General features: G+C 38.5%; 1 protein-coding gene across 3 annotated transcripts in view; it reads right to left on the bottom strand.

The window, feature by feature from the left end:
* The window catches only part of dacha (dachshund a), a 177,614-nt gene that overhangs the window by 19,685 nt on the left and 140,216 nt on the right, over nt 1–17,713 (bottom strand). For all 3 annotated transcript variants that reach the window (XM_065287297.1, XM_065287295.1, XM_065287294.1), the window contains 2 exons: nt 1,754–1,899; nt 1,494–1,641 (listed from right to left, as the gene is read on the bottom strand). In XM_065287297.1, coding sequence (XP_065143369.1) covers nt 1,494–1,641; nt 1,754–1,899 — 294 coding nt within the window. The remainder of the gene's footprint in view (nt 1–1,493; nt 1,642–1,753; nt 1,900–17,713) is intronic.

The following is a 17,713-nucleotide window of genomic DNA, read 5'->3' on the forward strand; positions in this document are numbered from 1 at the left end:
CAACCCTACCTCAAGGCATTTTGTGGTATAGGCACAAAATATTTTATTTATTTATGTTTATGGACGCCATTTTCCTCTTTTTTTTGTGTGTGTCGTTGAGCACAAATTTTTATTTATTTTTTCGTGTCCCTGCACAACTTTGTATTTTTTGTGTCATTTCATGTATTGGTTTCTCACTTTTTTTCTATTTTTAAACTTTTTTGTTTTTTGTCACTTGGGGTTTGGGTTAGGATGTCATTTTATCTATTGGTTTCATTTTTTTTTCTTCAATTTTTAAATCATTGTCGCTTGGGGTTAAAGTTCGGGTTAGGATGTCTGAAATGTAAGGGGTGATTCACATATTGCGTCTTTTTTTTGTTATTTCAAATGTAGGCGCGTGGTATGCATGCTTTTAATGGAAGTGATGCTGTTGTGTCGTGCTAGTTTTTTTCGGCCTTGTCCGCACCGCATCGAGTTAAAAACATTTCAACTTTTCAGAATGCCGCAAGCGCACCACAGGTCATGTGAAAAAAACCTACAAGCCTAGCGTTTCCACGCGTTTTTAGGCCTGACATGTGAACAGCCCCTAACAAAGTCGTTCTAACTCTAACCCCAAGCGACAACAATGGTAAAAAAAGAAAAAATATTAAGAAACCAATACATAAAATTACATGAAAAAAGAGGAAATTGTGTCTGAACATGAATAAATAAATTAGTTCTAGGAAAAGATTAATCGCGATTAATCGCATACAAAATAAAAGTTAATTTTCGCATAATATGTGTGTGTGTGTGCTGTGTGTAATTATTATGTATATTTAAACACACACACATACATACATTTCAGAATTTTTTAATTTATATATACATTTAATATTGTATATTATACAATATGTATTGTATATTATGTTACAAATCACTTTTATTTTGAATGCGATTAATCGCGATTAATCTTTGCCCAGCACTAAAACAAATCAAATATTTTTGTAGACTATACCACAAAATTCCTTGAGATTGGGTTGAAATATTGTGTATGTTGATATATCATTTTTTTACAGTGCAGGAAATCATACAATTTTGTTATTTTCAGGTTCTATGACCGCCACAACCTTAAAATCTATAGACCGTTTCAGCGGTAACAACATAAACAAGCCGCTGTCGCGGTCCGCACGTAACTTCCGGTAAACTCCGCTAATAATAAATAACAACAAATTCTTTAAACTTAGTTTATTTCTATAACAAGCAAACAAAACAACACATAGATTACCTAGGAAACCAAAACATTTGTTATTTTCGACGAGGCATTTGTTCAAGAGATCAGTTTAGCAACCAGTCAGACCATTAAAAAAACGAAACCGGAAGTAAGGTTCGGATCCAGACGTGTATCGCGTGCGTCCGATGAAACCATCTATATTAAGTAGTTTTAATTATATACATTAACAGTGAAGACGACGGTTCAATTATCGTGTGTCACTTTAACATCCTCCTCCTACTGAACCCCATGCGTGTATACCTACCTCGGCTATGCAGTTCAGAGGTGAGCTGTCTCTCCAGACTCTCTCTTATCTCTCTCTCTCTGTACAGCTCCATCTTTAACTCCTTGCGTTCCTGTTGCACCTGTTTCTCCTGCACACGGGCATTATCCACGGCCACCTTCAGCAGACCCTGAGCCGCCAACATGACACAAAACACACCCAACTTTAATACACCAATATAGACCCTCAAATACCAACAAGCTGTTTTCATATAAACACTCATAAACACACAAGGGATTTACCTGGATGTTAGTGAGCAACGTCTCCACAGAAGAGAGGCCGTCTCCAAACAAGAAGGGTGCGGGGAAGCCTGGAGGAAGTTGCTGAGAGCCCAGAGAAAGTTTCTCGAACCCCTGCTTCTGGATGGGCAATGCTAACTGAGCCTCATCTACGAGATGTATAAAATACAAAACATGAGGTCAGTGATGAATAGCAGTGTTAAGATGATAAATAGAAATGTTGATATATCATTTATATTATATATCAGCTCAAATCTGACTGGCAGGGGATTGGTAAGAATACCCAAACATCGCATTAAAGTTACAAATTATAAAGGCCATCCCTCAGTAAGCAGAAGTGTGCGCTTCTAATGAAACAAAAAGCTGTTGTGTCCAAAGCTTCTGAACAGCTGTAAATCTCCTACTCACACATACACACAAAATCCATATTTTACCCACAAGCCCTATGCAACGCCTCACACCCACAATACCAGGCCACAAACTATATCCACACTGCTCCAACCATAACAGAGAGAGAGAGCGAGAGGCAGAGACGAAGCAGTCATGATTCACCTGAGCTAATCTGGCTGGGTCCTCTCTTCGCACGCGTTGACACGGCCCGTCCAGGGCTCCCTACGCAAGACAAATAGGACGGCTGGGGTGGGAATTGTGATGACAGTGTATCACGGGTCACATCGATTTCCCCGTCGCGCTCTCTCTCTCTCTTGCACCCTACCAGATAACCCCGTACTCTTTCTGCCCATTGTTCATACCCCACCTGTCCCACCAGCCATAAATTTTCCCCCTTCTTCAGCACCACTGCAAAGGGCATTAAAGAAGAGAGGAGCGGCCCTCCTCCTCTCTCTCTCTCTCTCCTTACGGGTTGACAGTATGTGATTAAGTTTTTGGTGCCGGCTAAAAGTGGCGAGCAGATGAAGGTCACGCAGATAGAGTGTGAAGAGGAACGTGTGCGTGAGAAAGAAGAATAGGGTGAGAAAAGGGGTGAGCGGAAGGGGACGGCGGAGAGAGAGAGGTGCGAGTTGAACTGCGAGATAACGCTGGAGGTGAAGAACGTCGTAATGTTTAAAAGCCCACATTAGGGTTCGTGGTTGTCGGGTGCAATGGTGTATCTGTTTCCTAAACCCAAACGTAGTGGCGACTTTAAACATGAAACAATAAATGACCACATCCCTGCCAGCGTTTAAAAAAAAAGTTGCCAGCGCCAGCATTTTTTATAGTTTTCACAAAAATTTTCTTCTTCAAATATAAAAACAAACAATATATCAAATGAAAGAACAGACCCTCTGCTTTAAAAAAAAACCTTTCATCCTACCTTCATTTGTTTATTCTTGTTATTTCTTTATATCACCTCTCAAATATGGGTAGGTTTCTTCAAAAATGCAAAATGTTGAGTAAAAAGCTTAGATAATTGCTTTTTGTGTAGGACTTTTGATTAAGATCAGATTCAGAGCGATGATCAAATTATACACAGAGTTCTAATGCTGCGACCAGCCACGGTAGATGCATCAAGCGCAAGTGATTTCAATGTTAAGTCAATGTAAAGACACGTTGACACGCATCTGGAGGTCTCAAGGCGCAAATTTGGCATTTAGTGCGGCGCAGTAGACGCGATTATGCCTCATTCGGGCATCTAGTCCGCGTGAATGGTTTGAATTGAGTGTTTCCGCTGGAAAGGCGCGAGTTGAAAAATGTGACCTTTGGCGGAAAAACGTGCCGCGTTAGGGGTCGATCACACCAAAAGTGTTTATGGCAGTTGCAGGCGCCTTTTTTAATGATATTCTATGGGCAGGGGGAAACACCTTGCGTTTTTTGCCGCCAGCTGCAGCAAGCGCTTTTGAAGGAGCGCTGAGAGCGGAGAAGCGCCCGACGTCATTCACGTCTTTCCATTGTCCAATCGAATGAGGGGAGAGGCGGGCCTTACGTTGTGGTGAGGGAAGTTTACAGTTGCTTTGAAGAACCAGACTCCACTCGCTCACTTTCTCCTGCGTGTTTGTGCACCTCTCACCCCCAAACAAGGCCCTCTTTTTAAAGTTTCTGCTAATATGACAGTTAACAGCAAAAGAGTGCTCACGCTACAATATTTGATTGACAAGACAGCTGACTCAGTGGTTGCTTAGCAATATAAAAAGCCACGTCCCACTGCTCTTTTCTAAAAAAAGGCAGTGCGTTGCGCCTTGCGTTTCCAAGCCTTTAAAGCGCTATTGGTTTGATTAGCCCCTTAACTAACCAGGAGCTTGCTCTAGTAGTGACGTGATTACAGGAAGCTAGCAGAGTCGCCGTAGCCTATGGAAGGCCCTCCCATGACGTGCATTTCCGCATGAATGTCTCGATGACTAGAATTTCACGCATAATTTTCATGCGCGAATGAAGCGAGTAAACTCAAAATGTTCAAGCGGCAAACTAGACGCAGTATATACGCAAATTTGACGCCTCAAACGTGGCTGGTGTGAACCCACGGTTACTGTTTGACCTAAGGGGTTGCTTCCGGGTTTTATAAGTTGGTCAAGACCGCCACCTGCTGGATAATAGTGGAAATACGAATTGCCGGAAAAACACGTCATTGACAGGGAAGCGTTTTCTCTTAATTGACGAGTTAACTCATCAATGGCTGGAAAAGAGTTAAGTGTTGTCGTACCAGCCAATGTTCCCTATAGACGGTTTCAGCAGGAACAACACTAACGGCTTTCGTGGAACAAGCGCAACTTCCGGTAAACTCCGCTAAGATTCCTTTTAGAGTAGTTTATTTCAGATAACAAGAAAAATAAAGAACAAGTAGATTACCTTTGTTCATATTTCATAGCTAAAGTGAATAAAAAATGACTGAGCTAACTTTACTGCATAAAATATGTAGTATAATGTATACAATGTTTACTACAAACTGGCTGCCAAACCTTCTCTAACATAGCGGTGATCTATGATCGCTGTCTCCTCTTGTCTTTAGGAAACAACAATATTTGTTATTTTTGATGATGTATTTATTCCAAAGTTCATTTTAGCCACTAGTTAGACCAATAAACAAACAGAGACCGGAAGGAAAGTTCCGACCAGACAAGTAACCGCGACAACGAACGAGCGTCAGATGAAACCGTTTATAATAAAATAAATGCCGGTAAATGCCGACTTAAATGGTAAATGTGACCCTTTCAGTAAAATCCATCTTAAAATCTCATAATTTAGTCATTGATTTCATATTGATTTCAATCTTTGACATGATCGTAGTCAATATTAAAGATATCAAGATTGTATTCTCACACAATCTTTTTAACATTATAGAAAACTTAACTATAGCTGCGTTTTTTCACAGACTGGGTCCCAATGATCACATCACCTCTATATTGTAGTTCTTTTCTTCAATGCCACCATTCAAGCCTGGGGAACTAAAAACTACACATCCCAGGTCAACGTGACGATAGAAAGGAGGTTAATGGTAGCAAGCTCTTGAAACGCTGCCCTCCTGCCGGCCCATGCACGCCTAATTGCAAGTCCCTTTTAAACGACAGATTTATCTTGCTGCAGCAGCTGATAGTGCTCACTTCAATTCATTTTATTTCATCCAGCAAAGAGGGTGGAAGAGCCCTCGGCCCATGACATTTACAAAGTGCCCTCGTTCTGTCTCTTCTCACTGTAATGTGCACGAGTAATGATACGCTCTGTGTGTGCGTAGGTGAGCGTTAGGCCGAGCACAATGGGATGTGTTTGTTTGTATGAAAGTGTAGTGTATGTTTTTGATTCCGGACAGTACGGGAATAATTTTTTTGCAAATCTGAACGTTTTTCTGAGACGCAAAATATGTAAGCACAAGACCCGAATGAACACATCTATCGGTTGAGAGTACAAAGTGAACAAACAGATAAATAAATAAACTACCAGAATAAAGGAAAGTGCTTTTGACGCAATCAATTATTCATCTGTCGGACCTTTTATTTGCAGTACACTAAAAATAAAGACAATGGGAAGTTTCTGGAAAAAGGCTTTACTTACTGGTCTCAAACAAAGAAACTCGAGTACCATCACAACCATTAGAGAACAGGAGAGAGAATGATAAAAGAGGAGGAAAAAAGAGCAAAGCAGTGCATTGCATTGTCAATCGTAAAGGGATACAGTATTTACCCCAAAATAACCCCATGATTTACTCAAGACATCCGAGATGTATATTTACTTTTATCTTGTAGATGAACACAATCGGAAATATATTAAAACTTATCCTGGCTCTTCAAAGCTTTTTTAATGGTAGTAAATGGTGCTTTAGATTTTGAAGCCCAAAAAAGTGCATCCATCCTTTACAGATGTAATCCACACGGCTCTAAGAGGTTAATAAAGGCCTTCTGAGGGCAATCAATGCAGTTTTGTATTAAAAATATCCATAAAACTTTATAAGGTATAATAACTACACTGTACAAAGTGAAAGTTCAGAGTGGTCAATATAAGTCAATGGTGATCAAACACAGTTTGGTAACAAACATTGGAACTAAGTTGTTTCGAACCTGTATACATTTCAATGATGTTAAATGATGAAAGTAAATGATGACCAATTTTACATTTTTTCCGTGAACAATCTATTTGAGTAAAAATACTACTATTTGTCTGTTTGCCAACCTTTTGTCTATCCAAAGTGTAAAAAAAATAAATATTGTCAATCTTGTCCATTAACCTATATTTTTAAAATTGTCCTGGTAGACAGATGAAATGTCTTCCTCTTAAGCCAGTTTTTCCTAGCGAATCACTTGACATAATTTCAGCTTTCCCAGAGAAGGTGGATTTTACCGTACGTTCCATATGGATGAACAGATGCCGGGAACGGGGACGAGAGGAAGAAGGCTACTGTATCTCCCTCAGCGCCTTTAACCCCGATGTGATTTTCTTGCCCCCACATATTTGTTAGTTTTTATTTCGTACATGTGTCGGAGGGGACGTCTCCTGAATATTCAAAGGGATCCAATTAGGGGGTAATTTTGTGTGCGAAAGCGGCGCAGTGCTTTTGTCAGGTACGTGTCTGTGAAAGCCCACATGCAAACACTGATATAGGTTTGTTTATACGCAGATTTGCATATGAAGATCAAGGCGCACCACTAATCACCATAATTGTCAGAGTAAATGTTAAAAGATGGGCAAGAGCTAATTATTTGAGCTTGTTTTGAAGTCCTTTTATTAGCACTAGATTAATAATGTCATGATGAGAGGGGAGATTTTGGTGACAAGTGTACAGGCTTAAAACAAACCCTGGGATGGTTTGATCCGTAGTTGGGTATGAACAAACCCATGGTTGGTTGGTTGGTTTGTATGTATTATTACTATACATTTACTTTCAACTTGATTTTGTATGCAATATTATCTAGATATGTTTGAGAAATGATTTATTTATCAGCGTAATTTCATCATGAACACATTGTGATAAAAAAAAAATCCTGATGAAAAGATAAGGGAGAGAATTAAGAAAAACAACACGAGAGGGCAAAACATGAAATGAGAAAGTTAAGAGAAGGAGGAGAACAGGAAGACATCAGAGCCGAAGCTGAGCACATAGGCCATGATGGAGCGTTAGCCCGCCAGAGAAAAAAGCTTGAGAGAGACGAATCGCCCCTCTGCCAGTTAGACATTTATTCCCAACAAGATGGCAGTGTTTGACAGGACGCGCCGGGGGAGCCCTAAAGCATGGGGATCCAAACGCCTGGGTGGTATTTATAGCTGTGAGATACAATCCAATCACAGGCATCTCACAGAGGAAAAACAAGACTGAAGAACTCGCTCAAACACATAGAGATGTTTAGACTTTTACTGTACGATACTAAAAGCCCTTAATTTATACAAGTTCAAACTTTGTTTAAAAATGAACTTAGTGCACTTTTTACAACATCAGTATCAATTTGATATTTTTAGATATACAAATCTCACATCAAACACAAATCCGTACCCATGACAAATTAACTTTAGTTTAAATCACTTAGGTGTTTCGTGAGGCAAGTATCCAGGGGCGTAGCAGGCAGCTCTCAGGTGAAACAAATTGATACAGTAAATACATTCATACTATACATTCTATATAGAATATCATTTGGCATTTTATAGCACCCAGTGGCAGTTTTGGGAATATGCCATGATAGCTTACAGGAAGCAAGAAAGCTTACAGAAACCTGTTTTGTGATATACTGTACTCAAATTTGAAAAATAACTTTGCAAGACTTGGGATATTAAGACCTATGCAAACAGCTATACTTTATTTTGATGACCATGCTTCATTCTTAATGGGTTCCATTGTCTTTTGTCATGTCGCACCACTCGCGTCCAGTTGTGACGTGGTGTACGGTCAAATCTTAACATAGAAATTCAATCGTGACATGAATTTAAAGGGGCAATAAGTACGATTTTAAGTGTTTTATTAATCAAAATCAATGTCTTTATTCATAAATATGTCCTCGTTGGTGTTAAATGGCCTCTGCCAGTGATCTGACTTTTCTTTGTAAGCTTAGAATTTCTTCTCTTTACTTACATTGAACGGGTAAGTCCAAGGACGCATCCATATCGTTCCACCGTATTGATAAACTAATAGCAGACAGGGACAAAAAGCACTAACCTACCAACCCGTTTCCACAACACGTTTTCATTCAAACACATGAACCAGCTGAAACGGACAAGGAGATCAGCGATAACATAATGGCTACCGTAGTTGCAACACGCATTTGGAAAGGGGAGGAGCTAGTAAGCACTGTTCGTTTGAATGCAAAATACAATTCCACCACTAGATGGGGGTAGATCCTACTGATTGCGCCTTTAAAAAGTGCATTTGACAGGTCCCCCAAATTGCAAAAAATGTAAAGGAGTCCATGATGAAAGAATATGCGCTTCATAACACTCATTTGTGATTGGCTGAATGTTAGTTCACTCAAATCTAAGTAACGAACCAGAGAACACGGTTGGAAATTTTGGCAATGGTCAAAAAAAGTGCAGTGGACAGAATTAATTTTTTCACATTTGTGGCAAACATCAAGCGCTACTCTGCACTGCTCAAAACTTGTGTTCGAGTCATGGTTTAAATTGTTTGTTAATAATCGTTTACTTTGGTATTTTTACCTTTGTATATCGCTAACATGTACTAACACACACTTACACACCAAAGGTGTGGAAATGTCAAATCGTTAACCCTTTCAGACCTGATTTTTTTGTTCAATCGGTGTGCCTTATTTTGATTGGTTGATCTGAATTTTTATTGGTTTGAACCACATAACGTGATGTCCATTCCAGTGGACTCAGGGTCTGAAGGGGTTAATCGGTTAATAGGTGCATATTAAGTGACATTAAAATATTTCGTAACATTAAATGTTTTGATGTTACAAAATGATTTGTAACATTGTTTTAAAATGTGTTGTAACATTAAAAGAAATCAATTCCAAACATTATTTCTGGATTGAGGTCATTAGAGCATCAAAGTTTGATTTCAATCATTTGTTTCTTTGACATGATCTTACCCAGTCAATATTAAAGATATTAAGGTTATATTTTCACACTATGTTTTTTACATTATGTAGGATGAATTTATTTAAAAAACAGTAAATCACAAAAAAATGACTTTGGCTGGGTTTTCATAGACAGGGTCACATTTAGTCCCACACTAAAGGGAAAAAAATCCCATGGATTTAACATAAGACCGCAGCAAAATCTATGAAGTAGAATATCAAAACCTTTGAGGTTTACTTAATTTAAACCTGTAAGAAACCATCTATCAACCACGAAGCATCATCCTAGGATGGGGGTGGCACCTTTTGCTCGGCTAAGCAGCACACACACATTAAAAACTTTCTAGCTGAACTTACAGTAATGACGTGAAACCTCCTTAATTTTGTTGGCTCGCCACCCGCCATAACAAAAGTTTAACCAAGCAGGCAAACTTCCTACCACCAAACCACAAGCGATATTAACACCAAAGTCGATGGAAGCAATATAACACAGAAGTCGTTCCGTATCACCTCTTAATTTCGCTCTTCAACTTCAAATAATTCTCAGGGGTTATACTTCCAAAACCTGAGGTCCACGGGGCCCCCGATTCATTGGCTCGCATTATAACAAGCTACATTAAAACCAGGCCCCGAAAAGGAAATGCTTTGCTCGAGCTCATTAAGTGCTTTGTGCAAAGGAGCAATGTTAGTTAGCTAACCCCCACGATACACACACATATACACAGAAAAGATGAAAGCAGGACAATAAAAAGCCAAAGCAGTAATAGGTTGGATGTGGAAGTGAACGAGGGGGTATTAGTGTATATTACATTTTAACAGCCATATGCAGACTAGAGCGTAGAGTAACGTTCTGGCTGCTCTGGAAGATGTAATGTAAATGCTGGCATGTAAACGAAAGAAATAGTCCTGTCTGAAGGGTGCAGTCGGAGCTATTAAAGTGCCACCGCATTGATCTTTGGCCTATTAGACTCGGATATTCTGCATTTAGACGAGCGCACTAGTTTGAGTGAATGCATAACCACAGCGATGGTGCATCTGAATGCAATCACATTTACGGCTCTTATTCAGAAACCAACCGTATGTCGGCACTATACATTTTGCAAGACTGAGTTGCAGAGTAGTACTTCAAGATTATTGGGAGTGCATCTTTAGTCCGGTCAAGCTAAAACTGCCTAAATGTGTAATTCACGCCAAAACGGCCTAATGGAGTGTTCAAACGGCAATGAGGCAATTCATAAAGTGATTCATTTTTAATAAGAGCCGATTATTTGAGAAACTAAGCAGAGTTACGCATTGTATTTTGAGTTTGAACTTTGTTTGCACAGTGCTAAATGTGTTGTTGATTTGATGCTAATCTATGCTTTACCTTTAATCTTAAAGGATTAGTCCATTTTCTAAAAAAATTCCAGATAATTTACTCACCACCATGTCATCCAAAATGTTGATGTCTTTCTTTGTTCAGTCGAGAAGAAATTATGTTTTTTGAGGAAAACATTCCAGGATTTTTCTTATTTTAATGGACTTTAATAGAGCCCAACACTTAACTCAACACGTAACAGTTTTTTCAACAGCGTTTCAAAAGACTCTAAATGATCCCAAACAAGGCATAAGGGTCTTATCTAGGGAAACGATTGTAATTTTTGACAAGAAAAATGAAAAATATGCACTTTTAAGCCACAACTTCTCATCTATCTCTGGTCCTGTAATGCACCAGCGCGACCTCACGCAATGCGTCATCATGTCAATAGGTCATGGATGATGTATGCGAAACTACGCCCCAGTGTTTACAAATGTGGAGAAAGAGGACCGTTCCAACGTTGTTGTATGTTAAATGATATTAATTCATGTTTTTGTGTCAGTTTTTTGTTTAAAATGGTCCGCAAATGTGCATTTCATATATGTAACATGTGACCTTTTCATGGCATTACACAATTACGTGAGGTTGCGCTGGCGCATCACAGGACCGGAGATAGATTTTTTATTTTTATTGTCAAAAATGACTATCGTTTCGCTAGATAAGACCCTTATGCCTCGTTTGAGATCGTTTAGAGTCCTTTGAAAGTCCATTGAAAAAACTGTTAAGTGTTGAGTTAAGTGTTAAGTGTTGGGGTCCATTTAAATCCAATAAAATGAGAAAAATCCTGCAATGTTTTCCTCAAAAAAATAATTTCTTCTCGACTGAACAAAGAAAGAGATCAACATTTTGGATGACATGGTGGTGAATTATATATCCCGATTTTTTAAGAGAATGGTCTAATCCTTTAAGGAGAAGGTCCATCTCCTCCCCCCACCCCCCAAAAAAACACTCAAGTTGATAATCGTGATGTAAAATATCTTAATAAACTGACTTTTAAAAATAGATTTTTGTCATGGTTGATAGCTTTGCATCTTATTTTTATTTGTCAGCTTTTTGTTATTTTTTTTGTGATGGGTACCGTGCAACGGAGAAAGACAGGTTTGGTAATATAAGCACCTCAGCCCTAAAGTGTCTGTGAGCTAACCACTAGGCCACAGCTCCAACAAAACCCACAAGATGTTAAGATCCACAAACTTTCACCGAGTGTAAAACTAATTTTGTAAACATTAAAAGCAAAGAACAAACAGAACTAATCTGGTCGCGTTCACACTTATTTCTGACACGCGAGGGGCTGCAGGAGAGGGCAATTTAAATGAACAAATACACCTGCAAATAAACAAGAAAGTAAACAAACTAGAAAAGAGGCCAGCCTGCGTTTTCTTGACACTCCAGCCGTGAGTCTAATGAATATGTGTACATGAAATGAGGCTTAATGAGCGATTCCTTCTCCCCCAATTAACGTGTGAAGAGCAGTAGGAGGAATATTAAATGAGAGGAATAGTAGGTCAACGCCGCAGCCCTTAACCTGAGCACAGGAGGAATGGACCTGCGAGATGAACGCGTCTCCGGGGACACGATGAGAACCGGAGAGGCCAGCGAGAAAGTTTATTGCGTGCAGTCTGAAGTACTTTTATTTCTTTATTAAGAACCGCTAACCGCCCTGCGGACTTCCTCTGTTTTCATGAGATGGGTGATTAAAGATAAAGTTTTTTTCACAAAGGCGTATACCAAATTTTGTCTAAAATGAACTAAAATTTGTATTTAATATTATAAACACCAAACTATGGTAACTATGGAGCCGCACATGCACACGAAATTAGGTCTTGCGCACCCAAAATGCACGACTGCCCACTTCGCTTTGGGCGGTCATTTTTGCAGCATCGACTATAAACGGTTTAAAGGGACAAGTTAGCAATATTACGCACTGCCTGAAAATAGTCCCCTTGGTTACATTCAATAGCTGGGGACTATTTTCGGGCACTGCGAAATATCATTGCGCCTCCTGCAGCCATGTTACGGCAGCAAAGTCCTTGATTATTACACCAGAATGAGAGTATAGTTCCTAGACATATCAGCCTAGAAAATCACAACTTTTAATTTCTATAGGTCTTATAGATTAAAGATCTGAATATAGTTTACCTTAAAAAACAATCAAATGTTATGTCTATTGTATACAGTACTGTGCAAAAGTCTTAGGCCACCATGCCATAATTAGATTTGTTGTTTTTGCAATTGTATAGTGAACATATATAATTATTTCTCAGTCTCTTTATTAGAATGCAAACAGAAAATACAGGAAATGTGTATGTAGTATTAAAAACAATATAAACGTATAAGCTGGAGTGTCAAGTATTTAGGTTAAACTCCCCTTCCACTTGAGCAATAGCAGGCAGCTGCAGGATCTCTTAAACCTAAATAAAATTAAATCCTAATTTCTAATTCTAATCCAATGACTTCAGGACTTCAGTTTTCTCAAAAAAGCTCAAGATGTGTTTTGGGAAGTCACACTAAATACTGACAATTTAGTTCTGAAAATTGTATGTTTTTAATTTTGTGTCCATATTTTCGGTATTTTCTGTTTGTATCTTAAAAAAGAGTGAATATAAATATGGATGGACATTAAAACTTTGCTAAAACAACAAAGCTGGTGATGGTGGCCTAAGACTTTTGCATAGTAATGTATATGCATTCTTTAAACAGATATATTGTACATTAAGCAGCTATTAAAATCTGCTTTTTCTATTGAGAAAATACATAAAAAATATTGAGGATGAGTTTTTTTCACAAAGGCGTATACCAAATTTAGTCTAAAATGAACTAAAATTTGTATTTAATATTATAAACACCAAACTATGGTAACTATGGAGCCGCACATGCACACGAAATTAGGTCTTGCGCACCCAAAATGCACGACTGCCCACTTCGCTTTGGGCGGTCATTTTTGCAGCATCGACTATAAACGGTTTAAAGGGACAAGTTAGCAATATTACGCACTGCCCGAAAATAGTCCCCTTGGTTACATTCAATAGCTGGGGACTATTTTCGGGCACTGCGAAATATCATTGCGCCTCCTGCAGCCATGTTACAGCAGCAAAGTCCTTGCTTATTACGCCAGAATGAGAGTATAGTTCCTAGACATATCAGCCTAGAAAATCACAACTTTTAATTTCTATAGGTCTTAGTACACAATGTTAGTACAGAAGATTCAAGTTCTAAATAGGAAAAATATCGAAACTCTTTGGTTAGTTTTAGCACGATGCTAATGGTCTAATCAGATTCAATGGATTATGCTAAGCTATGCTAAAAGTGGTACTGCCAGACCCGGAGATCAGCTGATCGATTGCAAAACTGTAAAAATCAAATATTTAACTCTAGGGGAGCTGAAAATGTGCATATTTTAAAAAAGTGGAGTGTCCCTTTAAAGAGTCCCAAAGCTGTAATCTGTAACTTGTGTCTCTATCGCCATCTCTGTTTGAATCATAAAATTGCAGGTTACTTTATGTAATTATGTGAGCTGAATTCATATGAAGTCAAACCAAAATTTTTTGGACTCATAGATCATTATAAATCATCATTACACTCTCAAAAAGGACCAAAAATGGGCACTGGGGCAGTAGCCTTTAGAAAGGTCCGAATATGTACTATTCAAGTACAGACATGTATACATTTGGTACCTCTTTGTACTTTTTGAAAAGATGCTGCCCTGATAAAAACTCGGGACCATTACCATGTATTTAGGTAATGAGTTTTGCTCACTGTTTGTTCACATTTTTGCTCTATATTTGTAATATTAAAAGGTTAAAAATACACAAAAATCTTTGCAAAACTAGAACCATGATAAATGCCTTGCTGTCTCTATTATATTTACGTGACTTAATTCTGTAGCTTGCTTGTAAATCTTTTCTTATTATCTGTACAAGAATCTCTGAGAGCCTTCAAGCGACTTCAAATGTGTCGATGACACCGGAGACCTCACAAGCCTGTGAGACAAAAATCTGTTCTTCCCTCAGAACCAGAGCAGAACACAAGCACCTGTCCTTACCCCTCACATCCTCTATAACTTCATACTGTGTGTGTGTGTGAAAAGAGAGATAGAGAGATGCACCGCGCTTTCATTTATCACTTGTGTTCTCGTCCAAAAATGTCGCGTTTGTGGGGTGACTTTCAACCGCACTAACCTTGCCCCAAATTGCCAACTGTAACAGTTTACTTTTTCTCAGCATTCCATTGATTTTTCCTCGGTTAATATCTGTTCTTCATCTTTAACACGGAGAAACGCTGCGTGCCTCGAGCAGACCCTCAAACCCTCCAGGAGGAGAGCTCTCGAGGGCCGCCGGGGCCCAGCGAAGGGTCTTGGTTTAATTAAACCATCACAAATGCGCTTACAACAGCAATCAACCTAATGATCAAAAAGGGTCTTCAAAGCCTGCCGATGGTCCCCTCTGCACATATCTGAAGGAGGAGCTTGCAAATAAACAAACAAGAATGAAGATTAAAAATACGAAGCTTGTAAAGTTGAGCGCTTGCGGTTCTTGGGCTTGGAGCGCGGCAAAGCGAATGTTTCTTTCCATCAGTCTCCTTTACGTTTGTTGTGATTTATTTACCAGCACGCTTATCTCAAAGGACGAAACAATGGCGCACATTTCTATCAGAAATCATTACAGGCCATTTCAAATCATTTCCGCGCAGCTAATTTCATAATGGCGGAGGAAAACATTGATTGTAACCAGATGCCACGTATCGGCCCTGTGGAAAACTGGACAAAGCAATTACGCAGCACAAACTGTCGGCCTGCCCGCGCGCGCACACACACGCATACACATACGTACACTTCTACAAAGTGCTTTTATAGCCAAAGTGCTCCACATCAGGTTAGGCCAAATACATTAGCACATTATCATACAATACATACAATATAGACTCTAAACCGGACTTTATGAACGACTAGATTTCAAAATGCAAGAGAAGTGTTTTTGGCTTATCGAATGTTTGTTACATTTGCTGGACAAAGAGATTGAATAAAAATAATAATACATTATTTATTGAGGGTTTCTGCGTAATATACACCGAAATGCAATCCAACATCCAAAAGTTGTTTATGAAACAGACTAAAACCTTTTGTAGACGTTTTCAAGGCATGCAAGATATAGCCTGCTTGAAAGATTAATGCTACAACAGTTCGCATATGAACACAAAATCATATCAGAATTTGCTCTTTAATATAAGAAAGGAGAGACCTCGCCTGCAGTGAGAGAGCAGCTCCTGTTGGCATTCAAGCAGGCCTGAGTGAAAGAGAGAACGAGGTAAAGAGAGAGAGAGAGAGTGATTTATGGAGAGTTAAAGATGGGGTTCACTCGCCCAAGTCCCACAGAAACACAGTGCTGCTGGCCCCGGGCTTCACCATTCATCACCACGTACCGCCACGTCACTTTGTTTATCATCACCGTTACACACACAGGCCAAACAGTGTTTAAAATTCAATGGTCCTTTCGCGAGAATCCGGAAAAATGCGCCTCAGGTCGTCTGCGTCTGTGAGTGGAGTGTCTCTTTTTTTCAGAAAGATTAGTAGATTGTGTGACTGATTTTAAATGAACCAAATTGAGTGATGTTACCAAAACGTAAGCTAAAAAAAGTGTTAAATTTTACATTTGCCAAATTCAAAGTGACCTACAGTGCATTACAAGATATATTTTATCAGTATGTGCGTTCACTGGGATTGAACCCACAACCTTTTGCTACTAATGCAATGATCTGCCAATGAGCTATACAAAACCTAAAAGCATAACGTATCTTTCACAGTCATGGATGGTACACCAAATCATTGTTTGTTGGGGAGATGCATGCTATTTTTTTATATAGTTTTATGATTTTAACCTCACAGCTCAAATCCCATTCAGTTAGAAAGAATCAACATTGAATGAAGAGGAGCCATGTCTGTAAACCAGAACATCATTAGCAGAAGCCAAATAAAAATGAATGGTGTGAACACAACCAACACAAGATACAGGCCTCAATTCATTCCCAAATTCTATATGGAGGAATATTTAACATTTCTTTTATAAATAATAGCTTACACAGAATAACCATGAGAAAGTAACTGGGTTTCCATCCAAAGGTGAAGCGAATCTTTTTAAAATTTAAAAAAAATAAGAAAAACAAACAAATGCGTATTAGGTGTGTTTCCATCAAGTTGTTTGAGCGTTGTGGTATTGGTAGCCAACAGTAAATAAAACAAGGCACGCATTAAAAAAAGGGACATGACTGCATATAGTCACGATGGAACAAATTATTAATTTATAATCAGTGCATCTTGTAATTGTCAAACTTAATGCTGTGCACAGAAGAAGAAATGCAGCATGTTTGATGCAGGCACTAGTAACAACGGCATGAAGACGACGTCGAATCCCATATATGGTAAAGACAACAACAGCGGAAACAGTTTAACGCTCAGTCCCGTGGGATTAATGTTCGCTTCTTCAGAATTTATTTGGCAAATGCGTTTCCATCTCCCATTAGCATTGGGGTTCTCACGAAATCCAGATTTAGAAGGTGTCCAGCATGAGAATTAAAAAAAACCCCTGAAGCCAATATTTTTTGCACATATAAGATTAAGGTCTGAACTTACAATAACCTTATTTAGGGGATTTAAAAATTATTTCCTATAGAATTATTTACATTTTCTAAATTATCATTATCAAAAAATATAATTACCGCAACATGATATTACATTAAATACATGCATTTACAAACTCATGTTTCGGTATAAGACCTAAAAAGTTCTCTAGGTACCATGACAAACAAAATATCAACTTTTATCTGGGAAAGCCAGATAGCCATCTTGAGTGTCACAATCAATTAGTCCCTTCCAACAAATCTTTTTTAAAAATGTTAGTTCCTTAAGGGCTTAAAAAATGATTGAAAATTGTTGCGGAGGATGAGAAAATTGGTCTTGGACACATTTATATTTCTATTATTCTCTGTACATTTACCAATGATCACGTGTTTCTTTACTGTAAATGTTTATAGTATAACATGCACTGAAGCTTTTTATTTTTTAGATTTTTTAATTATAAATATTTCCATGTCAAAAACCCAAATCCAGTCATGGACATGTTGCGGTAATGAAAATTTTCCTTTTAAATGTGGAAAATATAACAA

Source organism: Paramisgurnus dabryanus, chromosome 18 (assembly GCF_030506205.2).
Source record: "Paramisgurnus dabryanus chromosome 18, PD_genome_1.1, whole genome shotgun sequence".
Lineage (NCBI taxonomy): Eukaryota > Metazoa > Chordata > Actinopteri > Cypriniformes > Cobitidae > Paramisgurnus > Paramisgurnus dabryanus.